This window comes from Hypomesus nipponensis, chromosome 26 (assembly GCF_054491055.1).
Source record: "Hypomesus nipponensis isolate SF chromosome 26, ASM5449105v1, whole genome shotgun sequence".
NCBI classification, from domain to species: Eukaryota; Metazoa; Chordata; class Actinopteri; order Osmeriformes; family Osmeridae; genus Hypomesus; species Hypomesus nipponensis.
In genome coordinates, this window is record NC_140386.1 from 10,275,115 (window position 1) to 10,301,966 (window position 26,852).

Sequence of the window (26,852 nt, forward strand, 5' to 3'; positions counted from 1 at the left end):
TCACAACAGGACATACAATTTAATTACAGCGTGATTTCGCGGGACAATGATGCGATAATTTGCCTGCTAATTTCTCACGAATTCAAATTATTATGAATGTATGAATTGTTTAGCAGTAGGATGCTTAACGTTCTTTTCCGGTAGACTCAGAGCAGGTCATGGAATGACCTGTTAACAGTCCAGTCAGTCCGATATTAAACATGTTTGCACAATGTTGGAGCACAACCACGAGGCTGAAACAGGTAACACAGGAATGACCACGTCAACTGTCTAGGATAGCCTGTTTGAAAAGAGAAAAGTAACCGAACAAACATAAACAAACCAAACCACTTGTAAACTTTTCGAAACGTTGAAATAATCGAAAAAAAGTGTTTTGAAAGTTTGAAATAAAACATTCGATAAAAAGTTTAAGAAAGCTTTTCACCTCCTCAAGGGTTTGGTTCTAGGGGCAGATGTGGAGCGGATATGGATCCATGGATGGACACAGTCCATGCTCTGCTGTGGTTAGGAGCTCATCTCCGGACTCTACACCAGACTGACTCTACACCAGACTGACTCTACACCAGGCTGACTCTACACCAGACTGACTCTACACCAGACTGACTCTACACCAGGCTGACTCTACACCAGACTGACTCTACACCAGGCTGACTCTACACCAGGCTGACTCTACACCAGGCTGACTCTACACCAGGCTGACTCTACACCAGACTGACTCTACACCAGACTGACTCTACACCAGGCTGACCCTACACCAGACTGACCCTACACCAGACTGACTCTACACCAGACTGACTCTACACCAGACTGACTCTACACCAGGCTGACTCTACACCAGACTGACTCTACACCAGACTGACTCTACACCAGGCTGACTCTACACCAGACTGACTCTACACCCAGCTGACTCTGACTCTACACCAGGCTGACTCAGTCCCTCTGACGTAAGGAAGGGAAACAAGCCAACTTCCTAGTAAGTAAGAAGATATATGAGCCAAACAGTTTTAACTGTGGATGCATAAACTCTCTCCCCTTTCTCTCTTCACGCACACTCACTCACCAAAGCACTCTTTAATCACACCCTCATAAAAAGAGTCCGCAATCTACGTTCCCTTGGAAACGAACAGACAACACTGACTGGTCCTTGATCTTATTGTACTGGATGTTTCCCTCATGCTTCCTTCCTCTCATTTCAGACCGTTGTCTTTGTCAGCTGCTGTGTTGCTCTTGTCCAGGGAGACTGGTTTTACCGGAGTAATCTTCCTGTAAAAACACAGTCTCCTTGCCAGCCCCAGAGAAAGTCATTTAGTGCTCTAATAGTTCCAGACCAGCTCAGCTTAATGTAGGCCTTTATTGTGATTACCTGACGTAGTGACAGCCAATCAAAACACAACCTGCAAGCCATTACCGGCCGAACCGGGGAACACATTACGTGTCGCACTGTGTATGCATCACAGGACACCAACCAGCAGGAATATCGTGCCACCCTATTATTTACTCTCCCTTGCGCCCAAAGAGGAACCATTTAGAGCGGTTACACAGATTTCTGCCACGGTTCCTTTGATGAGCGACTGGGAGGTTAATAACCCCTTCTGGAATAAAGTGATTTTCAGCAGCGAAACCCGGTTCATTGGATTTGACTAGTTGTCAGTTTGAATGACATTGACGTACATGACAGGCGTCGGTGGAGAACTCCCATCTGTGCTCCGAGCAATTTTCTTTTTCCTTTCCTCATGCCTGGGGAAAGGACAGGCGTGGGTGCACCTGGTTTTCCACCCTCCCAGCTATTAACTAAATCAGAGGTCATTCCAGTTCTGGAGATGGAAGTTACAGTATAAAGAAAAAGACAAGCAAAAATTACGTCAATCCACAACCAGAAAACTCAGATAAGGAGCAACTGGCTTTGTTTACCGCCCTGATTCTACTGCAGCTTTAAATATAAAGGAATGAAAACAACAAACTTGGTGTGTTAGGTGGTTATTGGCACAAGCTGAAGCACACAGGGTCATGGACCTGCCGGCATCTTCCTGACAAGCCCGACCTCTTCATCCTCCACCTTAAATCTTCTCCAATTCTTTACGTTCCTCCAGCTCAACTCTCTGGTCTATCGGGTGCTAGAAACTGCTTATGTGACGCCCGACTATAAGACAGCTCCCTCCCCCCATACACCCTCCCAGCCTCCAACGGAGAGAAGAAACCCTTCCACACCGCCTCAGGACTGCTCTAGGAGAGGCATTATGCTGTTTGGAAACACTCATTTTCCTTCAAAAGGATCCAGTCCAGTCTTGGCTTGCTTTTTAGCAGAGGAGGAGATGACTTCTCTTGTTTGGATCCAGAACTTCTGGGTCTTTTTTGGCTTTAATATCATCCCACCCACTCAGGTCTCTGCCTCCTCTGAGGACGACAGACTGTTACTCCCTCTGTTTCTGCTAAGAGTCTGCTAAGAGGATCAGCGCTTTGTATCCCGCAAGCTCGTTCTCCCAGCTGTGTGGATCTCACCTCCCTGTTGACAACCTAGCCCTCGCGGCCTCCTCTCACTGGCAGGATTAGGCATTCCAATGGTGGCTGGTATCTGGGCTTTTAGACATGGTGTCTGTGCGTTTAGATTCAGGTTTATCTTGCCTTATGGGTCCAGCTATCTGTGCGTGTTGAGAATCACCCAAATGTTAAAAAAAGCATTTCAGTTTAACTCGTAAGCAGCGGGAGGGATCGACAAAGACCATTACAATCATTTTAATGTGTGTTTTATTCATGATGAATATTTTGGCTTTCAAGGCTTCAGCAGGACGTTATGGTACAAGGGTGATATATGATTGTTCTTCTGAGGGAAGGGGGGGGGGGTGAGGGGGTGTAGGGAAGGTTTCTGATTGGACAGCGGTATCCTGGTGACGGGTGGATAGCCGGGGGGTGAGGGAAATCATGTGATCACAGTGGGGCCGGTGCGAGCAGTTCTCTCGTGGAGCTGGGAGATCTTCAGTGCTATGTCCACCAGAGGAGCCAGCATCACCTGGGAACATTGAACAAGAGCCCTCAGTCAGAACTATCTGTCTCTCTCTTTCTGTCTCTCTCTCTCACTCACTCACTCCCACTCTCACCCTCTCTCACTCTCTCCCTCTCTCTTTCTAAATCAGTCAAGATGACTTTATGAAGTGTAAAGTTTGAGATTTCCAATGTTTCGTTTCCCTCAGGATCCACCCTCCTCCTCACTTCATCCTGGCTCTGATATCACCCATAACTCAACTCTTGGCTTCAACTTCCCTTTCCCTCAAATGCGAGTTCTGGAAAATCTTGTTTGATCAGAGGACTGAAAACGCGCTAGCTGGCTCTGATCCTAACCCGTTTCCAGCACGAAGGAAGCCGTTTGAGCTCAATTCGTCTCGACATCTTGAAACGAATTTCAAATCAAGACGAGCCGTCGTGACAGGCTACCCGGTCTTTTCCCCGGCTAGGCTTCCCACATACCCCAGTCACGTCCAATCACTGCTGAGCTTCTGCTCAGCCCTCACCTGGGGGTCCTGGTAGATCTTCTGGGGGTCCTTCTCGTAGCTGTCGATGTACAGCCTGACAGTTGCCCCGGCGCTGCCTGTCCCGCTGAGACGGAAGATGACCCTGGAGCCGTCAGAGAAGATAATCCTCAAACCCTGCCAATCAGAGAGGAGGAGAAGATCGTGTTACCGGGTACTCTGGGAAGCTACGGAAAACCAATAAGCACCGTTATGGAGTGTTAGAGCAGAACGTGTGACTCCCGATGTGTGACTGAAGACGACCCTGAGACACAGGACTGTCAAAGCCCAAACTAAAAACATCTTTGTTTGCTGGTCGGATACCGTGGAGGAGGCATGCGGAGGAGATATCACCGACGCCAATATCAACATTCATCTGCCCCCCCCATACCCTCACCCCCCTCACCCCCCCTCTCCTCCCTCACCCCCCCTCCTCCCTCACCCCCCCCTCCTCCCTCACTCCCCCCCTCCTCCCTCAACCCCCTCTCCTCCCTCACCTCCCTCAACCCCTTCTCCTCCCTCAAACCACCCCCTCCCTCCCTCAACCCCCCCTCCCATCCCTCACCCCCCCACTCCCTCACCCCCCCACTCCCTCACCCCCCCCCCCACCTCACCCCCCCTACCCCCACCTGGTTCTTGGAAACACTTCCATCCACCGGGTCAGTGTACGCAAAGTTGTCGGCGACGGCCACGTCGTACGTCTTGTCCCCTGAGGAGAACTTCTTCCCCACGAAGGACGGATCAAACATGGCGGCTTCCAAATCCTTGATCATCTTATTGGCAGCATCTGAGTCTACTTCCTCATAGTCATACCTGATCACACAAAGGACAGGAAGAAGGAGAGGAGTAACCACACATGTCGGCTTGAAGTATTATAATAAGTCATATCGTTTTATTTATTATCATATAATGATAAATGAACACTATAATATTTAATGTACCTTGTATAATCATTTGCAACTATGTCAAATCAGGATTCAGCAATAAAAAGCTAGAATAATCAAAATAATCCAATACTTTGCAGTTCTCTGTTTCCCCACCGGAGGGCGGTATAGTATTTAGAAAAACCTGACCTGGTGAAGAAGTTCCTGCCGAACTTCTGCCAGTGGTCTTTCATGATCTCCTCCACACTCTGCTTCCTGGTGGCCAAAATCGACAGCCAGGCTAGCACCGCCCACAGGCCATCCTTCTCACGGATGTGATCCGAACCTGGTATGCAACGCGGACAAGGAGGATGTGTGTGTGTGTTCATAGTGTTAGCGGCGGTGTGCAAACAGACCACAATGCGTTGCCTAACTGAATGAAGCAAACAGCTGGTACCAGCACAGCCTGTTGATCCAGGCTCCAGTGGACGGAGTGTTCCTGGCCTCACACTCACCAGTGCCAAAGCTCTCCTCTCCACACAGCGACAGCTTGCCTGCATCCATCAGGTTCCCAAAGAACTTCCAGCCTGTCGGAGTCTCATACAGCTGCATCTTCATGGCCTTGGCCACACTGACACACACACACACACACACACGGTTCAGAGCCTGGTCCTCTCATAAGAAGACTCTGGCAGACAGGGCTGTGTTTGGGGAGCGGTTGTGGCGCGCTCACTTGTCGAGGGCTCCGCTGGTGGGCATGCTTCGGGCCAGGCCTCGGACACCTGTCTTCTGGAAGTAGGGGATGCTGGTGATGTTGGCCGCGATGACGGCGACAGAGTCCGAGGGGTTGACGAAGAAACCGTGCTTTCCCAAGACCATGTTACGATCCTGGTGGGGGGGGAGGGTGATGGAAGAATGAGACTGTGTGAGAGGTAGGAACCAGACAGAGAAAAGAGGAACAGGAAACAGACACACAGAACTGTCGGCGCTCTCGCCCGAGCAACCTCACCCCGTCTCCGTCGAAGGCGGCTCCGAAGTCGTACTCTCCGCCCTTCATGGCGTTGACCAGGTCTGCTGCGTAGGTGAGGTTAGGGTCGGGGTGGTGGCCCCCAAAGTCCTCCTTGGGGACGCAGTTCACGGCAGAGTCAACGGGAGAGCCCAGCTCCTCACAGACAATCTTCTTCACGTAAGGACCAACCACTGCAGCAAGAACAAAGAGGGCTGTTACTTTGAATGTGCTCCAGATAAGAACAGCAGATTAGAGTAGGCTAGGTCACACAACGTGAGTGTTAAAGAAAACCCTTGATCGGGGGACTTGGTTGTGGGGTTCGGGGGGTGAGGGGGCGGTCTGTACCTCCGTGCATGGCATCCAGACGGACGTTGATGTGCTTGGATCCAGACAGGAGCTCCTTCAACGCAGCAAAGTCGAAGATCTCCCTCAACATGTTCCCGTAGTCCTCCACACAATCCACAATCTCCACTGGGAGGAGACACACACCGTGACGTTAGGGAACACAACGAACCAGACGCTTGACACATAGTGTTTCGTTCCAGTCAAACGGTACGTTGTAGAGACCATCTCACGGTGCACAGCTGAGAAACTGGCCTTGCTGGTGCCTGTGAAGAGCTTGAAGGTGTCCACCTGTACCTGTGAAGGGTTTGAAGGTGTCCACCTCAAAGGTCTGCTTGCCGATCGTGGCCAGGTCTGCTTTGAGCTCCGGGCAGATGGAGTACTCCTGGATGCTCTTGCTGAGCTGGTAGATCTTCTCCGTGACGCCTTCGGGTGCAGGGCCTGGGGGTGGGGGTGGAAGTGGGGTTTTGTGGGGAAGACACAGTAAGACATGAAGGTTGGTGATCCCATGCTTCACCACTGAACATCCAAGATGTTCACCTTCAGCTGAGAGCGACCTGGCCCTGAGACGTCCCCCACACACTCTCTCCCCAAGCGCTGAGGCTCCAGTCAAAGGAACACATCCCAGACCTCCCTCTCTCCCGTCTCCATTCACACATCTCCTTCCCCTCTCCTCCTCCACCGCCCTCCCGTCTCCTCCTCCACCCTCCCCAGCCTCTCCTCCTCCACCCTCCCCTCTTCCACCACCCTCTCCTCCTCCTCCTCCACCACCCTCCCCTCCTTCACCTCCACTGGAGATGTTGTACTTGATGCCAAAGTCTCCGTTGGGCCCTCCAGGGTTGTGGCTGGCAGTGAGGATGATCCCGCCCACCGCTTTGATCTGGCGAATCACGCAGGACACGGCCGGGGTGGACATGATGCCGTTCTGACCAATCACCAGGCGGCCGATCTGTCCCACAGACAAGGAGGGGATGAAGGGTGAGTCTCAATCCTGAGAAACTGCATCCTTCTACATTTCAGTTTGGTCCGGCCTGCGATTTGCGATGTGACGCTTTACTGTACGTGCTGTTTTTGTTTTCATGTGTTACTTTGTGCCTAAGTGATTGTGTTTTAATACATGTTGTAACGTACAGCACATTGGTCAACGGTAGTTGTTTTTAACAGTGCTCTATGAATAATAAATGGATGATTATGTCGTATAGTCATGTGTTACTAGGGTCTCTGTATATGTGACAAATGTGGGTGTTAAGCAGGGGTACTATAAGAGCTAGACTCCTATTCTCTTCTATTTTATCACTAACTATTCCTAATTTGAGTATGTTCACATTCACTATAATGTGTGTCTATAACTATCTCCTTCCCCACTTACTTAGCCCACCAAAAGGCTAGGTGATGACAAGGGTAGCAGTGAAAATCAAAATAGAAAATAAACAATGTAATACAATGGTCAATATGACAATTATACGATTATACAGATGCACAAGAATTTCAAACGCTGGACACTGTAAATATTCTGGAGTGACCGACCGGCTTGTGATGATGATGTCAACATGTACATGTTGAACCCTTCAGTGTGTTGAACGCGCTGTCCCGTATCCCAGGCTACTGCAGCGTACGGGGAGCTACGTGACCGCGCACGCCCCCTGTGCCTATGCCCCTGCCCCAGTATAAAACAATCGCTTCATTGTGGGATCATGGTTACAAATACAGTGACCCATTTTTAGAAATCTGTGTTACTGTTAAGGAAACATTACGCCAAGTGATTGGACAGATCGTCCTCGCGAACCGAACCAGTAGTATTGTTTTCGTATCGTGTCTCTCTTTGAAATGGCAAAGGTAACTATTTGCATGTAATCTCCCCCCGGGGTTCTTGAAAGGTCAGGAAGGTCATCTGGCACGGCAGACTAGGACCTCCGTGACACCTATCACGTTCCGCTTCTTGAAGAGGCCAACTCACTGAACGTATGCCATGCTTACATGAGACATTTTTTAATAACGTGCATTAATGCTAGGGGGTTATAAATTGTGTTCGAATTTACCAAAACACGTTGTATCACATCGCAAGACTTCATGCAACTTCACAGCTTCATGCTAATACGTCACTTAGCCTACACGTCACCCAGAATAGACTAGCCTACTAGGACTGCAGCTACAACACAGCTGTCCCTTGAATCTGTCACGCTCACAGTCGCTTGTGTGCATCTTGTCAAGCTACTGTGAGCTAACTAGCGTCTGTGATTGCATGCACGGGGGCTCCTCCTGCCCACAGAAGCACCACGGGCGATCGGTAAACACTTTTGTACTGACCCCGTTAGCCGCGGCAATTTGAACGATCAACTGAATAGCGTCTTTCATAAAAAAACGTCCATCTCCTCCCACCACGACCGTGGCAGCCTGTCGTTCTGACGGCTCAATGACAGATATGATACTTTGAATGAAGTTCTCGGCATAGTGTTGATTCTGTTGAAAGACGGTAACTCTCTTCCTCAGACCGCTCGTCCCGGGCTTCTGGTCGGTATAAGCCTTGGTTTTGACAACTGTTATTTTAGTCATTTTCCCCCAAAAATGGACCGCCCGGGTAATCCGCGTTGTCGGTGGAGGCAGATGCACACAAAAGCAGCCCCACGTACGCTCTTGTGTCGCTAGTTCCCCCTGACCTACATGGACACGCCCACTCCTCCATTTAAAGGGGTCGTACCTAATTTTTCAATAATAAAAGGCAGAGCATTTGTTGTTGCATGGACAGTGGAATTATGTACAAGAGTATATCAAGGATCAGAAATGCATAGTTCTAACAGTATTTCGGGGACCTAACAGAAAGCTCTTTACCAAAAGAGACTTGAGACTAGACTTGACCCTGTAAAACTTGTAACTTGACTTGTATTCTATAGACTGAACTCCTCTGCTAATAACCAACGGTTGTGATTGTGTTTTTCTCAGAGTAACAAAGTCTAGCATAGCCACGAAGGCCACAGAGGGATGTTGGGTAACAGGCCGGGTCAGGTCTGTTTGTCTATTGCATCAAAACTTGTTTAAACATCACCCAGAGCAAAGCTGAGGTTATCCACTAACACTGTCATCATGACGCTGCCATCTTAGTACAAAAATAACAAGCTAAAAATGAAGAGTCGTGAGGTAATTCAATGATTTGGGGCAGTGGTCTTCAACCCTGGTCCTCAGGACCCACTATCCTGCATGTTCTAGATGTTTCCCTGCTCCAACACACCTGATTCAAATGACCGAATTATCTGAATGAGGTGTGTTGGAGCGGGGAAACATCTAGAACATGCAGGACAGGAGGCCCCACACGCAAGATGTGCTCGCTGTATCTGGAGCAGAAGCGCTCGAGGAAACTGTCTTAGTGAGACAGGAAGAGGAGGAGAGCGCAGCAAATGAAGTGCATCTCAGCTGTCATGTGACATTTACTGTCTGCCTCTATGGTTACAGTAGAGAAAGTCAAAGGGCAAAAGAATGGTCTGGGAGTTATTAATAGCAGGTCAAGTCAGAGCTTAGCCGTAAAGGCCAAGGGCAAATAAAGTTTAGCCCCGAACGCAATGCAGAGGAATGCGTTTGACTGCCAGCAGCCATGTTTCTTAGCGCCACTCTCTACAGACGCACAGGAAGTAGCCACTGAAGGATGTGTGGCTGACTCCCTTAGGGAGCCTGGAGGTGGCTGAGTGGTAAAGGAGTCGGGCTAGTAATCAGAAGGTCGCTGGTTCAATTCCCCGCCGTTGACGTTGACAAATGACGTTGTGTCCTTGGGCAAGGCACTTCACCCTACTTGCCTCGGGGTAATGTCCCTGTACTTACTGTAAGTCACTCTGGATAAGATCGTCTGCTAAATGACTAAAATGTAAATCTGGCAGAGTGAGCGAAAGGCTTTTGATCTAGAAGTTCTAGATCGATAACTCCCAATAACCCGAGACTAGAACCACAGAATGACGTCACTGAGTCACACAAGCCATGGGCGGCACCAGCGCCGCATCAGTGTTAGACGTTTATTGTAGTGAATTCATTAGTGAAAACAGTTTGTGATCTGAATACGTGTCATAAAACAACTTTAAATGCTGGTGTTAAATTGCTACAAGACAAGGCACTGCATGAAATGTATTATTGAGTATAGGCAAAGGATATTTTTTATCCAATATGAAAAATGGATAAAAACCATGACTGAGTAACATGTATACATCAACACAAACATTAAACATGTATGATGTGGTAAAGAGGATGGGGCTCTGTGGGGAATCTAACCTTTGATTAAAAAACGTTTTGTTTGTACCAACGACACCGAGCAGGGCTGAAGAAGCCCATCTGGGAGGGGGGGGGGGGTCTGCTTCAGAACCCTGTGTACAGCCAAGCTCTGCGGGAGAACCCTGTCAGTGTTTGGGTTCCTGGTGGTGCTGTTCCTGCTAGCAAGGTATGATGCTCTCCAAACAGCTGTAGGTCCAATCCTGCTTCTCATTGGTGGGCAGAACATGTTGGCACACCTGAGACACACACACACACACACACACACACATTATCAGATGCTAATTTCCTGTTGGCTTAACCTTCATGCCTCAGAGAGACTTTGCTAAAGATGTTGTGTCATTTTGGTGTCATCAACTGCTCATTTTTATGTCGAGGTGTTTGCTAAACTCTCTCTCCAATCTGCAGATCTGTAACACTTAACTCAACTGAACTCCATCACTCAAGACAGATCAAAACAGGTTCTTGGTCGACATCTCACCATTTTGGTTTTAGCGGGCACCTCCACGGCAAACACGCTCATGCCCCTGCTGCTGGAGCAGTTGATGCTCTGCTCGTTGTTCACATGGACTGTCACCTTGTGGCTGCTCTGTGACGAGGGACAGGGAGGGTTAGGGACAGGGAGGGTTAGGGACAGGGAGGGTTAGGGACAGGGAGGGTTAGGGACAGGGAGGGTTAGGGACAGGGAGGGACAGGGACAGGGAGGGTTAGGGACAGGGAGGGACAGGGACAGGGAGGGTTAGGGACAGGGAGGGACAGGGACAGGGAGGGTTAGGGACAGGGAGGGTTAGGGACAGGGAGGGACAGGGACAGGGAGGGTTAGGGACAGGGAGGGACAGGGACAGGGAGGGTTAGGGACAGGGAGGGTTAGGGACAGGGAGGGACAGGGACAGGGAGGGACAGGGACAGGGAGGGTTAGGGACAGGGAGGGACAGGGACAGGGAGGGTTAGGGACAGGGAGGGACAGGGACAGGGAGGGTTAGGGACAGGGAGGGTTAGGGACAGGGAGGGTTAGGGACAGGGAGGGTTAGGGACAGGGAGGGTTAGGGACAGGGAGGGACAGGGACAGGGAGGGTTAGGGACAGGGAGGGACAGGGACAGGGAGGGTTAGGGACAGGGAGGGTTAGGGACAGGGAGGGTTAGGGACAGGGAGGGTTAGGGACAGGGAGGGTTAGGGACAGGGAGGGTTAGGGACAGGGAGAGTTAGGGACAGGGAGGGTTAGGGACAGGGAGGGTTAGGGACAGGGAGGGTTAGGGACAGGGAGGGTTAGGGACAGGGAGGGTTAGGGATAGGGAGGGTTAGGGACAGGGAGGGTTAGGGACAGGGAGGGTTAGGGACAGGGAGGGACAAACTCAGCAGCGTTCACGTTTCTCAAGCTCCAAACGCACATCTCTGCTCTCATCTCTGATAGGCTAAAGGGAAACGATAGCAACATGTTCAAGTCATGAATTTCAATGTCTTCATCCTGCGTTGCCACACTTCCTTAAAGCCACACATGGGATGCTACTCTGGCTACTGCTAACCTAGACTATGCAGTAGTTCTTCCAACAGCCAGGAAATAAAAACCTTGTCCTCTATTCATCATGTGACCCATACATTCCTACTGCAGGGGATCCTGTTGCCATGCCAATAGGAGCCATAGCTGCATATCAATGACACCCTGGGATAATGGCTCCACGGTCACAGCAGGTTTAGGAGCCATATGACTTTGGCAACTTTGCAGCTAGGACAGGCCTCTAACGAGAAGCTTTAATACTGGATTTAGTGTGGTTGAGACGCATGAAAAAGTGTAAAAAAGTGTCAAATACTGTATACGTGACATATCTTATAAATATTCACAAATTTTAGTCTCTCCTCTTCAACAAATACCAGGGCTTTACCCACCAGTAACCCACAGTTTGGTTCTTTAAAAGCTAAACATTGTCCCTGTTCCAGCGTGCTACCTTGTTGGCGATGAGGGAGGAGATCCTGTGCTCTCCTTTGTAAGTGTACAGGAGGACGTTTTCGCCCCCAGGGCCCCTGTCCTGGCCTCTGAGGGCCCCAGCCTCTCCTCTGAAGGCCCTGGCCTCGCCCCGGGCTGTGATGGACTTGTGCAGCCCAGCGCTCAGCATCCTGGGGGCTGCGTCCAGGCTGACCGGCTGCACAGAGAGCTGGCCCTGCTCACAGTGAGCGTCTATGAGGAAGGGGCAGGCCTGTGAGGGGGGGCAGGGGGGGCATGGTCAGACTGATGATCTGATCTCACACACTCAAGCACACACACACATATACTGAGTGAATGTGTGAGTGACTGTGTGTGTGTGTGTGCACGGCCCCCGCCCCACCTCCACCATCTCCAGGGCGTGGTTGTAGCCCATGGCCTCCAGCGTGAGCCACAGGTCGGTGGGGTCGCCTCCACGCTCGCTGGCCTCCATCTGGTGGAGCTCCATGAAGCCCTGCCTCGTCAGCTGGTTCCTCCTGGTGTCAAAGTTCTCTGACGGCCCCACACACACACACACACACACACACACAACACACACCACTTGGTCATGGGATGGAAACAAAAATGGAACGCTCCACGTTTGGTGTGGACACAGCGCAAGTACATGAATATGATCAGATGTGCAGATCTACGTCCACAGATGCTAGCGGTGTGCTGACCCTTGCAGACCACCCAGGCCTCCTCGTCACATTTCTCCCCGCTGGTCCGCATCTCAAAGAAGTTGTACTCCTCCAGGCTGAGGAGGCCGTTTCCATCCAGGTCGATGACTTCGAAGATGTCCGACAGCGCCCCCCTGTGGTGGACCAAAGCACAGCAGACCTCGTACTCCACAACGGCGGAAGTTGTCGCGGACACAAAACCAAAAACACAGGCCAAAACCTTCGAGCGAAATATCTGAGATTATTTCTTTCTCTACAACTTTCGTCAAATGTTTAAGAAATGTAAGACCGGACATAGGTAGGCCCTGAGTGTGTTACCTGAACTCTGTGGTGAGGTCCAGCTGTCCTGAGTCGGACGTGTTGACCAGCTGCACAGGTTTAGACGCGCTCTTCCTCCTCCTCTTCCTCAGCCTGCAGCCTGTTGTGAAGGGAAGCAGGAAGTAGGTTCCAGGGTTCAGCTCCCCCTTCCAGACAAACTTCTGAAACACACACACACACACACACACACACACACACAGACACTTGGCGCTCAGTGTCAGTGTTCTGCCCCTGGAACCCTTTCAGACGGTGCCTCAACACAGCAGACGCTGAGATGTGACGACTGACCTCTTTGTCCCTCTGCTCAGTGAAGCCCACCAGGCTGGACTCCTCCTTGGTCTCTCCCCCCGACACGACAAACAGGGCTGTGTCCACCGCCATCCAGGACGAGGGCTTGTCTGAGGGCAGGAAAACACACCTGACTCATTGAATCACTGACTGACTCAGTGACTGCCTCACTGACTGACTGAGTGAAAGTCTGACTGATTCACTGACTGACTCACTGAGTGAGAGACTGATTGTCTGACTGAGTGCCAGCCTCTTACCAGGCCTCTGGCTGAGGTTGAGGGGCTGGATGGTGAGGTAGACGCAGGTGGTCTGGGGGAGGTGGAGGCGGTACTGCAGCGAGCTGACCCCTCCGTCCTCCTCCAGGAACAAGCAGCCTCTGGCACTGGCGTGGGACCACTCCTGCAGACATGGGAACGCCACGCTGAGCACCAGGACACACAGACGCACGCTAACGCAACCATTACCCTGCTACGCCGAGCCGACAGAGATGAAGGCGTCTTAGCAAACAGTGGTGACAGTCATCTTTATTTGCAGTACACAAGGCATATTCATAATTTCATGCTTCAGTGCCCCTGGTTCAATAATGAACAGATGCTGGACATCATCCAGAACGTCCACTAGATGGCGATACAGCAACACTAAACCATACTGTTGTTCTTATTGTAGCAACTTATCGCTGCTCTTTTCTTCAGTCAGTCGTATCTATCCTTTGACACACAACATCCAGCCAAGGTAAAGAGGTTCTACACAAACCCATTCCACCCATTGGAGACACATTAAAAGAAACACTGTTAAGTCACACATCCAAGAAATATAGCAGGAGATTGCAGTCTGAAAACACATTAGGTTATCCATCTTTTTAGCAGCCCTACAAATCACCAAGTTAAACAAAGAAACAAACCACCAGGTGGACAGAAAAACGTCACTTCTAAAGAAAATCCATTTCCTCCCAAGTATTTATGTTGGCTTGTGAAACATATAAAGGATCAAATCATAACACTTGGGAGGTTTGTCCACCTGAAATCAAACGAGGCCCAGTGCCCGGGGGTGTGTGTCCACTCTGAGGGTCTGAGATGGAGCGCTGCAGAGAGCGGGCCGGCCAGCAGTCTAATACAGGCCCCTGTCACCCCTCACTGCTCCTGCCTCTGATTTAAGGGCCCTTTGGGAGCCACAACCTGGTCCTCACCCCTCCACCCTCAAAACCAAACTCCCCCCTTCCCCCCTCTCAATTACCAGCCCCAGCTCCAGAGCAGACTCGGGGAGAGAGACTTCTGTCAGTAGCTCAGACCTCTTGAGTCGTTCTTTACGTCTGGCTCCCTCCAATGTCCCCGCTCAGCCCCAGGTTGGAACTCAGCTATTACCTCGCTGCAGTAAAGCAAACCGACTGGGGTTAAGTCAAAAAGAGGGAAAACAAAGAGACCAGGATCAATACCAGCACTCTATACTTATCGACCCCGGGTTCAACTGGCCACCAAAAGGCCTTGCAACAACAACAACAGCCCAAAAACACCAGCAGGCCGAGGCTGGGACTATCTGGGTGTTCCTCACCCCCGCCCAGGCCCGTTACCGGGACAACACTGTGAATGTGGTTCACCTTCATGTTACCACTTTAGGGATTCAAATCAGAGTTCAAAGGTCAAATATGTACAAATCGCTGACCCCACGTGTAAATTACTGGGGGGGGAGAGACCCACCTGTAGAGAAGCAGGGGGGGGAGACCCACCTGTAGAGAAGCAGGGGAGAGACCCACCTGTAAAGAAGCAGGCTCCACCGGCCTGGTGGTCATGGCACTGGCTGCCATGGTGACGGTGTTAGACAGTGAGGAACGCCTACTTCTAGCCGATGAGGCACGAGAGGGCGGGCGGCTGTCTGGAAAACACACACACAGGACACACACACACACACAGGACACACACACACAGGACGCACACACACAGGACACACACACACACACACAGGACACACACACACACACAGGACACACACACACAGGACGCACACACACACATAGGACACACACACACAGGACGCACACACACAGGACACACACACACAGGACGCACACACACAGGACACACACACACACACACAGGACACACACACACACACAGGACGCACACACACACATAGGACACACACACACAGGACGCACACACACACACAGGACACACACACACACACACACAGGACACACACACACAGGACGCACACACACACACAGGACACACACACACAGGACGCACACACACAGGACACACACACACACACAGGACGCACACACACACATAGGACACACACACACAGGACGCACACACACACACAGGACACACACACACAGGACGCACACACACAGGACACACACACACACACAGGACACACACACACAGGACGCACACACACACACAGGACGCACACACACACATAGGACACACACACATAGGACGCACACACACACACAGGACGCACACACACAGGACGCACACACACACACAGGACGCACACACACAGGACGCACACACACACACAGGACGCACACACACACACAGGACGCACACACACAGGACGCACACACACACACAGGACGCACACACACAGGACGCACACACACACACAGGACACACACACACACACACACAGGACACACACACACAGGACGCACACACACACACAGGACACACACACACAGGACGCACACACACAGGACACACACACACACACAGGACACACACACACAGGACGCACACACACACATAGGACACACACACATAGGACGCACACACACACACAGGACACACACACACACACAGGACACACACACACACACAGGACACACACACACAGGACGCACACACACACATAGGACGCACACACACACACAGGACGCACACACACAGGACGCACACACACACACAGGACGCACACACACAGGACGCACACACACACACAGGACGCACGCACACACACAGGACACACACACACAGGACGCACACACACAGGACACACACACACAGGACGCACACACACACACAGGACGCACACACACACATAGGACGCACACACACACACAGGACGCACACACACAGGACGCACGCACACACACACACACACAGGACGCACACACACAGGACGCACGCACACACACACACAGGACGCACACACACACACACACAGGACACAGGACGCACGCACACACACACACACACAGGACGCACACACACACACACACAGGACGCACACACACAGGACACACACTTACACACACACACACACAGGACGCACACACACACACAGGACGCACACACACACACAGGACGCACACACACACACAGGACGCACACACACAGGACACACACACACACACAGGACACACACATAAATGTATACCATTTATATTAACAAAACACAACCGGCAAAAATAGCAAAAAAAGCTCATAGCAAAAGGTATTACAAAAAGTGTACAAAAACTCCAGAATGGCAAACATCCCGACCCCTTCAGTCCCTCTTCACACACTAAAACAAGACAGAGGTTTACCCACCAGCAAAAGTAAGGCGCAATCCCAAGAGTTCACAGCCCTCATTAATTGGGGAGGAATTCTAAATTACAAATGGCACGACCACAGCCCATCCAATTTGTTATTCTTCAACCTTTTTTTTTTATTACTCAACTGCTAATTGAAGCTGGAAAATAGCAATCCAATAATGAAGTGACTGATTGTTTCCATGACCAAGAACAAGGGAAGCAAACTAATGTGATGTGCCACACCCCAAACATACCAGGGAAATGAACGGCCTACTATCTAGGCAGGACCCAACTAGCAGAGATGACTGTGTTTTATGGTTGACGTTTGAACTAAACTGTTGATATATCTATATATAATGATAATATCTACTGAGGCCACGTGTGAACCTGTGTCAGAATCCATGTTCAAATGGAAAGGGAGGGAGATCAATATGAGAGGGAGAGGCACGATGAGGTGATAATCCAGACACCGTCGCAGGAACCCGTTTGTTTTGGGGCAGCCCCTCCCCAGGACAGCCCCTCCCCTCCCAGGACAGCCCCTCCCTTCCCAGGACAGCCCCTCCCCAGGACAGCCCCTCCCTCCCCAGGACAGCCCCTCCCTTCCCAGGACAGCCCCTCCCTTCCCAGGACAGCCCCTCCCTCCCCAGGACAGCCCCTCCCCAGGACAGCCCCTCCCTCCCCAGGACAGCCCCTTCCTTCCCAGGACAGCCCCTCCCTTCCCAGGACAGCCCCTCCCCTCCCAGGACAGCCCCTCCCCTCCCAGGACAGCCCCTCCCCTCCCAGGACAGCCCCTCCCCAGGACAGCCCCTCCCCTCCCAGGACAGCCCCTCCCCTCCCAGGACAGCCCCTCCCCTCCCAGGACAGCCCCTCCCCAGTGCAGCCTCAGTAATCCCTCACGATCTCCTGCTCGATCGCCCCAATCAATAACATGAACACCGGCTGACCACATAACCCATCCCACTCTATCTTCCATTTGCCCCGTGCTCACGGCTTTCACTGGGAACATTGGTCTACCCCCCCGCCCCCTCTCCCCCCCCCCCCGCCCCGCCCCCTCACCCCCCCGCCCCCCCCCCCCCCCACACACACACCCTCCCATTTCCACACACACACACCAGCCCACTAGTCATCTCATAACAGCTGATATGATTATCCAAATCAAAAGGATGTAGAATCCCCACCATGGGAACAGACCTCTGTAATTGAGCAGAGATGATGATGTATGGAGCGTGTGCTAATGAGGTGCTTTGTCATTGGGCCATGGAAAATCAATCGATAACAAAGCAATTACTTGTTCCCTCAAAACTCCACACAAAGGCTACACTGTTATGTGCTGTCCTCTGTGTGTGTGTGTGAGTGTGTGTGTGTGTGTGCAGTAGTAATGGGGCAGTGTGTGAGAGTGTGTGTGTGTGTGTGTGTGTGTGCAGTAGTAATAGGGCATTAAGCAGTATGTGTACTGGGGGAATGTTTTTGTAAAGTTTGAAAGCGCGTTTGACAGCATTTGTGAGTATGAATGAGTAACCTATCTCATACACACACACACACACACACACACACACACACACACACACACACACACACACACACACATGTACCTTTCCTGAGTGTGCCATCTAGTTCTGGTCTGGGTGGTGTTGTTGGAGGCTGTGGGTTTGCCACTGATCCAGCGTTCTGTGGAGGACTGTCTGGCTGGTTCCCAAAGTTCTGCTTCTTCAGTTTGGCGTTGGCCTCCACCCTCTCCAGGGCCGCATTCTGACACTGCTCCGCCGTGGACAACAGCAGTCTGCAGAACTGAGAGGAACAGGCCACGTGTTGTCGTCTCGGATTAGATGACCTAACTGTATGTCTGGTGTTTAACACCGACTAATCGTTCACCCTCACCTCTGCGTAGTCTAATTTCCCATCCTTATTGGTATCGGCCAATGAAAAGATGGCATTCACCTCCTCTGACTTCATCTTTTCTCCTCTCTAGAACACAAAGTAAATCACATTCAGGACAACCTACACAAAGCCCTGTGTCGACCACAAAAAAAAACATTTTATAACTGGATGTTGATTACCGCCTTGTGCAGAATCATAACTAAAACTTACTGAGGTTAGTGCATCGAACAGTTCCTTGTGTGAGATACAGCCATCTCCATTTACGTCCATCTTTTTGAAAGCTCTCAATAACTCACTCTCCTCAGTCGGAACCTCACTCTTCAGTATCTCACAGAAATCATCAAAGTTCAGTTCAGTAGTTCTTGGTGTCCAGTATTTGTTGAGCGTTGCCTGGGACGGATTCCTACCAGCTTGCTGGAGAACTAGACAATGGAAGTGCATTCAAAAGGATAAAAGGTTGTTTATGGCAGATGTGATGTATGGCAACAAATGTGCACTTTTGTCATCTTGTATTTAGGAAGTAGTCTAACTATGTGACATCCTACGATAAGACAGTCATCTTTATGGATGTATTTATCGTTTTTGCCTACATTTACTAAACTGGCATATCGCATGACGTGATTTCATTTCTTACCGCGACAGAGCTGCTGTTTGGAGGTGATATTGGTCAAACTAGATTTGAAAAGGCTCAAGTAAGCCGCTCTACAATGAATATAAAATGTCTCTTCATCGTTAGCGTGTCCTTGGCTTTTTTGACCTGACATGACTGAGGAAAAGTAGATTGAGAAAAGGTTGTGAAAGTATCCGAGATAATGTCGTCAAGTCACGTTTAGCATTCGATACAATAGGATAATTGCACAATGCTAATAATCTGAAAATGAAAACGTACCACGTAATTGATATGGTGTAGATTTTACCTTGTTTAACCGGAACCAGGTTTGCTAGGTAATGCTGTAGGCGTTCTCCCTGTGTTGCTAATGTAAACAACGCGAATATGTGCTTCCAACAGTAGTCACCGAAAGGAAGCAGCGCCATCAACTGTTCCGCGTGTTATTGTTGTCTTTTTAAATAGGTGACATATTGCCGGTGAAAAAAACGAATATAAATTGAGAAATATACTAAATCTGCAGTTAATTGTACGCTATGTTATTCAAAAGCAGCTGCATTATTTTTTTTTAACAAATTGGCAGAACGTTAGAAATCCGGTCAATCATTCCGGGAGTCGTATTTTGGAGTGCACCCGCGCCTATTTTCGATCTAAAAAGTAACGTTATGTCTCCATGACTGTAGTCTAAACATAGCGAACAAGTACAAGAAGTTTTCACTCGGTTTATTTCGAGCTGTAAAAACTAAACATGCCGTAAGTTTCCTTCTTACCATTGCTTTGCCACAACGATGTTAAGAATGTAAACTTTTAGATCATCACTTTTTTCTTTACAGTGTCAAAAGAGCACTTCGTATGGAAAACGCTGAGACGGTAGGGTTGCTTATTAATTCCAGTTATAGAGCACATTCGCATTGACAGTAACAGTTATAAACGTTTTGTATCCTTTCTTTGTATCTCAAGCACACACCTGTCAAAAGGCCAGCAACAGAGAGAAACTTCAGTCCTATTACGGGAACGGCGAGACTTCAACTTCAAGCAGGTAGTGTTTAAGCACACTATGCCTCCACTTCGCTATACTGCTTAGTAAACACCAACAATCGGTAATGCTTTGTTTAGTTGACTTTGTGATTTGACTGCCATTCTGTATCAACAGGCAATGTCAAAGCCGGTTCCTGTGAACCACAGGTGCCACAGACCGATGTAGAGAAGTGAGTGCCTCATTTGTGTCGTAAGACAACAAATAAAACTTATTTTCATCCTCTCAATGATTGTAGCTCAACGTGTTGGTCAAGTCACTTGCCGTGAGGAAGAACTTCTAGCCAAACATCAACCAGTGCAGAGATAAAACAACATTTTTATGGGGAAGTTTAACATGAAAGTTTTAATGTTTTTGATTCCCTGCACTATGGAGAGTACACATCTATGTGTATATATAATATGCATATCTGAAATGATTCGTTTATCACATTTTCACTTTCTTAAGATGTTAATCAGCTCATCGCAAGAGTTTGAACTGGTAGTGACTCAGATATGTTCTGATTCTGGGAGCAGATTGGAGTTCTTTATTAGTTGATATATTTCAAATGCCACACGGCCCTGATGGTTGTCATGACAAATCAGAGTTTAATGACAGGAGACACGTAATGATGAGGATTTATCATTGGCCAAATGATCTGTGATTTACATAGCACTAAAAATAGTTGTGTAAGAGTAGTTTAACATAAGAACCATTTCCTTCCTCAAAGTAGCCATTTGGAGTCTGACCAATCCATCAAGACAAGCATTAGTTTGGAATTTTATAGTGTAGTCATTTAAGAGAGATCTATTTGAAGTTTTGTATTATGACCAAGGCATGAATGATGTGATAGAGAAAGCCAACACGGGGATGGTATTTTCAGAAACTTAACTGTATGCGTAGTGAAATTGCATTACATACCTGCACTGCAATTCAGCTGCTTTTAAAACAAATGTTCTGCTTTGTCCAGTTTGAAGAGCCTAGCATCGAAGATGGAGGTCTCTGGAACAGCTTTCATCAAGGCCAGACGAAAGCTGGAGGAAATAGTGGTGGGACACTTCGTTTTTGTCTCATTGCACAAGGAAATGTCCTCGTTTCCATCACTGCCTGTGTTTGAGTGATATCACTGTCAGCAGGGGTATTACAGCGCCCCAGAGGAGGACCCTATCACATGTAAAAATAGAGACAACAATATGGTTTCCTCTTCGTCTGTACGTCTCGAAGTTTCTGTTCTCTAGTTCTTTTCCTCCTCAACTTTTGTCTATTTAGGAAACGGCCTTGTGTTCTTTCACCTTCTGTTCTGTGTTATAATGTTGTGTGTTTTAATGTTGTGTGTTTTAATGTTGTGTGTTTTAATGTTGTGTGTTATAATGTTGTGTGTTGTAATGTTGTGTGTTTTAATGTTGTGTGTTGTAATGTTGTGTGTTATAATGTTGTGTGTTTTAATGTTGTGTGTGTTAGCCCCTGCATGTTTGCTGGTTTCAGTTTGACTTCCTCACTGCTGTGAATAATTAATGAGTCTAACTTTGTTGTTGATTCCTTTCAGTGGTTTCTCTGCAGTGTATGAAGGATCCATTAGTCTTTATCATTTTTATATTCTTCAAAAGCTTCTCATGTCCTAAGAGTTTCCTTTTTTTTTTTATCATACACGTTTAGTGTTGTGAATGTGTTTTTCATCTTCCAGCCAGCAGAGGGCAGCAGTGAGCTGAAAACCTTCTTCTCCAAGGGATCAGCCGACTTGAAGACTGAACTGACCACATTCAAACAGCTTGGTAAGCAGTTGCTTACTGTCAGTGGTCCTGCTATGCACAACCATGCAACACCATACCTTCAAATCAGTTTGATGCAGAACACGGATTACATCATATATATAAATATATATATATATATTCACACACACACAGTGTATATATTAAGATATAATCAGAGCTCTGTCTATTCCATGAATAAGGGGGCAGTAAGAAAACAGTTTTTGTTCCAGTAGTTTGTGTAAGATGATTGATTTCAGGGTGAGGTGACTGATGTACAAATGAATATCACTGTTGGAACTTTGTGCCTTCAGCATCTAAAGCAGACTCCTGTTTGAGGCTGAGCGACGCCCAACAGAACTCCAGTCAAGGTAACCGAAACACAAGCCTAATTATTCTTTTTATATCTATTTATTCGCAAAAAAACAATACTTGTTGTACTGAGGTTCTCTCGAGGATGACGATATGGATATTAGGGTTATGAAAACGCAGAAAGTCAACGTAATTGAAAAGCGTATGCGGAAAGTAAACATATAAAGAAACTGGTCGATAGGCCTATGTTTGACAGCGCCATCACTGTTTTGATCATGACCCGAAGATAAGTTGTCTAAATTAGGAATGTTTTGATTGGGGGTGCCATTAATGCCAGGAACAAGATGGCAGTAAAAAAACAACTTTTTGTTCCAGTAGTTTGTGTTAGATGATTGATTTCAGGGTGAGCAGTCACAAGGCCTGGTTGGGGGGGGCGTTGCCCTGGAGACAACCACTAGAACAGTAACTAACCAAGTCTGCTACGACTGTGTTCCTTCAGAGCGTGTTCTTGTTCCTGTGTTCACAGGTAAATACTCACAGAGGATGTCAGCCCAACGTGTTTTGTTTGGCAAAACAAACAAGTCAGTCCTTGGATTCCCAGGCTGAGAATTAATTGGATTATTTCAGGCACACACGGCGCCTCCAGCGAAGAGCTACTTGTGATATGATCATATAATAGTTATTTGTGAAAGATGAATGGATGGATTGTTGGCCGTCCAGCTTGTTTTCAGATAAAGGTCGAAAGAAATTGTTTTAATTAGTTCCAGAAGACGACATGCACATCGCCTCGTAGCGCAACACCGGAGGAAGGTCACATGTTTGATCACATGGTGTAGCATGAAATATATCTGCCTTGCCTACAGCCCCTTATAAAAACAAAGTTCACATCGTCAAAGCAGTTGGCTCCGGGGAGAAAGCGCTTCTCTGTTGCTTTGAGACACATTTAAAGTAAACAAACTGTTATTCAGAGTTGAGAACGAACTCATGGCCTCAATCTGCACCGAGCATGAGGGGGGGGGGTGTTGGGGGGGGTGTCATGGAGTCCTGCCTGGTGTAACATGTTTGTTGGGCTTTGCCGCTGTGGCATGTGGGCCCTGGGTTCATGTGCTAAATGCACAGGGAGGTGTAAGAAGCTCTGTTGAAAAGGGTAACTGCTTTGTGAGGCCCTGGGACAACTGACAGCTCTGTCGTGACCTGCCCGACTCGCATCAACGCTTATTTTTATTCCTCAGTCAGACGTGACGAACAACAAATCAATTGACGACTGACTAGCAGGACGTTGTTCTGTTTTTTATCAAACTATTTACAGGACAGGCCCATGTGTGTAATCCTGCTGGCTCCATATGAAGCTGATGTACCACCTACAAACATACAGCTTCAGAGGGGTTAGCCTCAAGACAAGAGTTTAGAGATTCAGAGCCAAGTGTATAGATTTGATTTGATAGATTTGACCTCAATCATCAACAGGGAGAAAGTTTTCCTCAAGTACATCGTGGCAATTGATTTATAGATTGGGCTGTGTCCCTGTTAATTAATCATCTGTCTTCAAAGCAGCATACTCGCCCAGTATGAAAGAATGCAGTGTCGCACAAATTGAGTTAGAAAATGAGATTATTTCACCCTCGCTCTCCAGGGAAAGCTGATTGGCTGCCATTAAACAAATATTTCTCGGGAAACACGTCTAAATTGGAGTCCCAGAGTGCGTAGTTGAAAATTGGCCCTCTGTGAAGTTTCCAGAAGCGTTGAAACTGTTGGCAAGTAAGCTCTGTACCTGGACACCTCCTCTAGCAGTACCAAGGAGGACGAGGCATGTTCGAGGATGGTGTCAACTCTAACTCTCCCCCCTCCTCCTCCTCATGTCTGTAGGCCAGGGCAACACCAGTGTCTGGGTATCTTTTCTCAGCGTGGTTAAAGGGCTTAAGAAGCGCTTCCAGCTGTCCTTAAAGGTTAACAAAAGTTTCGGTAAGCATTCTGGAGAAGTCACTTTTCGTGAGCAATCAGGCTTCTGGTGGATATAAATCCCCAGAAGGCCCAGCGTTACGGACCCTCCCTGTGGCTGGACTCACTGATGACTACAGAATTGAAAAGAAAGGCTGTCATAATTCTGAGTCAAGTTTTCCTCCATAGACCCTCAGCAAAGGGTATTGATTATTTGTGTGTGGCGAGAGATTTGGAAAATTCAATTAAAGGAGTTGTGCAAAGGATTCATAAATTCTCGACCTCCTACCGAGGCCTAGACACGGTTATGTTCCAAATCAATGTTTCACTTCACAATATATTTTCTTAGGAGCATAAAAATAAATAATATTTAAACAGTTCTGCTTACTACAGAAACAAATTTTATTTTCTCCGAAGCATTTTAGTGACGGGCAACCCCTGACTCTTGCACATCTGCGGAGCAGTAACGGATTTCTATAGCGATTTTTTCCATAAGAAAATCCTATATGATATGAATTTTGAGATGACAAAATGAGGGGAAAGGGTGTGTCTCAGCAGTATAAAAATTGATCAGACTGCAGACAGGGCTGGGGCTGGAGAGATTTGTATGTCGGCAGTAATGGGCTGTATTAAAAGAGAGCGTTCCTTCAGATGTGATAAAAGTGATGGGGTTGTGTCCGTCGCCGTGTCCGAGGGAAGGGCTTGGCTGCGGCGCCACATCAATCCTGCTGGGCCCTGGACACCTCCAGCACCCCAGGAATCAGGATACTTTTGGATTAAACACACAGTTGCAATTAAGGGTGCTGAGGGGCATAGTGGAGGCTGTTTGGAGGCTGCAGAACATTTCCCTGCATTCGCAGGTCGGGAACTGTACTTTGTTACTTATTAAAAGTATTAACCAGCCAACTGTTGTTGTGTCATTTCTGTTTTACAGCTGTCGAGGCTGGGAGCTCCTATGAGTTCCTGAGATCCATAATGGCGTGAGGTACAGTGACCCTCACAAACCCCTGCTAACGGTCACGGCGCCTACCTCGCAGTTAGTCGTGTATTTAGCTCAATGACATGCTCCTTGTGTATTTCATCACAGCGCACGGCGTGCTGAGAAGTGTGTGGTGTAGGTCTCTGTTGTGATATGTGAGTGCCAGGGAGGTTACACTCATGTTTTCCTTCTCTTCTCCCCTCCCCAGGTTTCCCCCGGTACACGGCACGGCTGTTGACGGCTAGCGGAATAGCTTTTACCTCCTCTTGGAGACAGAGATGGATCTGGAAGGCGTGCTGTCAGTGGTGAGGCAGAGAAGTGCCTGGAGCTGTCACTCATCTGGGAATGTGTCAAAAAGAGAAAGAGGGAGGGGGAGGGAGAACGAGGGAGAGAGTGTTTCAGACTCATTCACACTGATCCCTGTCTTCCTGAGAAGTCTCTACCTCACCACTGACAAATGTTGATTCTATGATCACAGCTATGCTGCACCGCTGCGAAAATAATGTTCTTTTCAGAAGCCCCCCCTCAACACACACACGTCCCATTAGAATTGATACAATATAAACTCCCCTATTCCTTCAGTTCAAAAGCCCAAAGCCAGCTGAAACATGTTGTTAGGAGGCTCCCTCTCGCGCTGGTCTCTTTATTTGGCAGTGCCTGAGCAGGCAGAGGCATCTTACTGCCCCAGCGACCCAAGCAACAGCTGGTGTGCAGTCAAACATTTCCTATTTCTGCCCAAGGTGGATCATATAACTCTCACTTTATCACCTTTGTAGGCCGTGTGAAGGACAGAGCGAGCATGCTCAGAAACAAAACTAATGTTTTCATAGTGGCCCCTCTGGAGGTGGGAGACGGGTTTGTCCTGTACCCCCCCCTCCACACCCCCCCTCCACAGCCCACCTCCACAGCCCACCTCATGGTTGTGGACCTGGGACCAGCTCAGGTCCTCCTCCTCCCTCACCACAGCAGCTGCTGGTGTCCAGCGGGGGACCGTCGATCGCATCGCTGGCGCTTCAAACTTCCTCAAGCTTTATAGAAACGACAACAACAAAGAAAATAGGGGGCTGACAGCAACAAAAAAAACGGTGCTAAACGCATCACACCGCACTCCTGGAATATTCAAATGAGGGCTGCGTTATTACACATCACATTATATATATGGATAGAGGACATGTAATTGATTGCCACAGGCGTTGTCTTGTCTATAATTGTCTCTGAGCTGTAGCCCTGCAGGTACATTGGCAGCCCCCTTTGACCGGATAACATTTATAGATGTAATGGATTTTTTTTAATGCCCGTCATTAACTTACAAGGAAAGAGAAGGTGGATGGGTGAAGAGATTGCTTGCGCCTTTTTTTTTCTGTGGTATTTCAACTTTATGGCATTATGTTCTGATGTGATGCCGTCCATCATCTGTTATAGGGGCTTCTGTCACATATTTACTTTTAAATGCATTGCTTTCCTTTACTGCCCCCTTGCTGTTTGGAGGAACATTTTATGATGTTAAATAAAAAGTAGAAAATGTAGTTTGTGTAGTGGTTGCTTTTGATGGTGATTAGCTTAGAAATAGGTGGAGATTTTACGAGTTTCACATCCAATGATACTATACTTCTATACTCGCATGCATTTTCACGTAAAGTCAAACA

At 48.6% G+C, this 26,852-nt stretch overlaps 3 protein-coding genes across 9 annotated transcripts; 1 reads left to right on the plus strand and 2 right to left on the minus strand.

Moving 5' to 3' along the window:
* Window positions 1-2,728: 2,728 nt before the first annotated feature.
* pgm1 (phosphoglucomutase 1) lies at window positions 2,729-8,348 on the minus strand. Its single transcript, XM_084692974.1, has 11 exons — window positions 8,025-8,348; window positions 6,504-6,666; window positions 6,015-6,158; window positions 5,721-5,846; window positions 5,376-5,566; window positions 5,100-5,254; window positions 4,882-4,997; window positions 4,577-4,712; window positions 4,133-4,316; window positions 3,507-3,641; window positions 2,729-3,007 (listed from the first exon to the last, which is right to left on the minus strand). The coding sequence occupies exons 1-11, from the start codon at window positions 8,268-8,270 to the stop codon at window positions 2,918-2,920; spliced, it is 1,686 nt and encodes a 561-aa protein (XP_084549100.1). The 5' UTR covers window positions 8,271-8,348; the 3' UTR covers window positions 2,729-2,917.
* Window positions 8,349-9,656: 1,308 nt separating this feature from the next.
* efcab7 (EF-hand calcium binding domain 7) lies at window positions 9,657-19,676 on the minus strand. 3 transcript variants are annotated; one of them, XM_084692490.1, is made up of 15 exons: window positions 19,525-19,676; window positions 19,242-19,373; window positions 18,818-19,029; window positions 18,608-18,694; window positions 18,322-18,517; window positions 14,960-15,078; window positions 13,467-13,608; window positions 13,210-13,319; window positions 12,922-13,082; window positions 12,604-12,737; window positions 12,288-12,436; window positions 11,910-12,158; window positions 10,447-10,554; window positions 10,085-10,204; window positions 9,657-10,054 (listed from the first exon to the last, which is right to left on the minus strand). In XM_084692490.1, exons 1-14 carry the CDS (start codon window positions 19,640-19,642, stop codon window positions 10,127-10,129), a joined length of 1,995 nt encoding a protein of 664 aa, XP_084548616.1. In that variant the 5' UTR covers window positions 19,643-19,676; the 3' UTR covers window positions 9,657-10,054; window positions 10,085-10,126. The 3 variants fall into 3 exon arrangements, with proteins under 3 accessions (XP_084548616.1, XP_084548615.1, XP_084548617.1); XM_084692489.1 differs by having other exon boundaries at window positions 9,657-10,204; XM_084692491.1 differs by lacking the exons at window positions 9,657-10,054; window positions 10,085-10,204; window positions 10,447-10,554 and adding an exon at window positions 11,243-11,378 and having other exon boundaries at window positions 19,525-19,660.
* A 146-nt stretch (window positions 19,677-19,822) lies between these two features.
* Window positions 19,823-26,732, plus strand: itgb3bp (integrin subunit beta 3 binding protein). 5 transcript variants are annotated; one of them, XR_014750743.1, is made up of 9 exons: window positions 19,826-19,967; window positions 20,048-20,084; window positions 20,175-20,253; window positions 20,368-20,422; window positions 21,200-21,278; window positions 21,914-22,001; window positions 22,292-22,348; window positions 25,162-25,263; window positions 25,415-26,732. XR_014750743.1 is itself a non-coding variant. In XM_084692501.1 (9 exons), exons 1-8 carry the CDS (start codon window positions 19,963-19,965, stop codon window positions 25,209-25,211), a joined length of 450 nt encoding a protein of 149 aa, XP_084548627.1. In that variant the 5' UTR covers window positions 19,829-19,962; the 3' UTR covers window position 25,212; window positions 25,415-26,732. The 5 variants fall into 5 exon arrangements, 4 of the variants coding, with proteins under 4 accessions (XP_084548624.1, XP_084548625.1, XP_084548626.1 ...); XM_084692501.1 differs by having other exon boundaries at window positions 19,829-19,967; window positions 25,162-25,212; XM_084692498.1 differs by lacking the exons at window positions 25,162-25,263; window positions 25,415-26,732 and adding an exon at window positions 24,156-25,133 and having other exon boundaries at window positions 19,823-19,967.
* The last annotated feature ends 120 nt before the right edge of the window (window positions 26,733-26,852 follow it).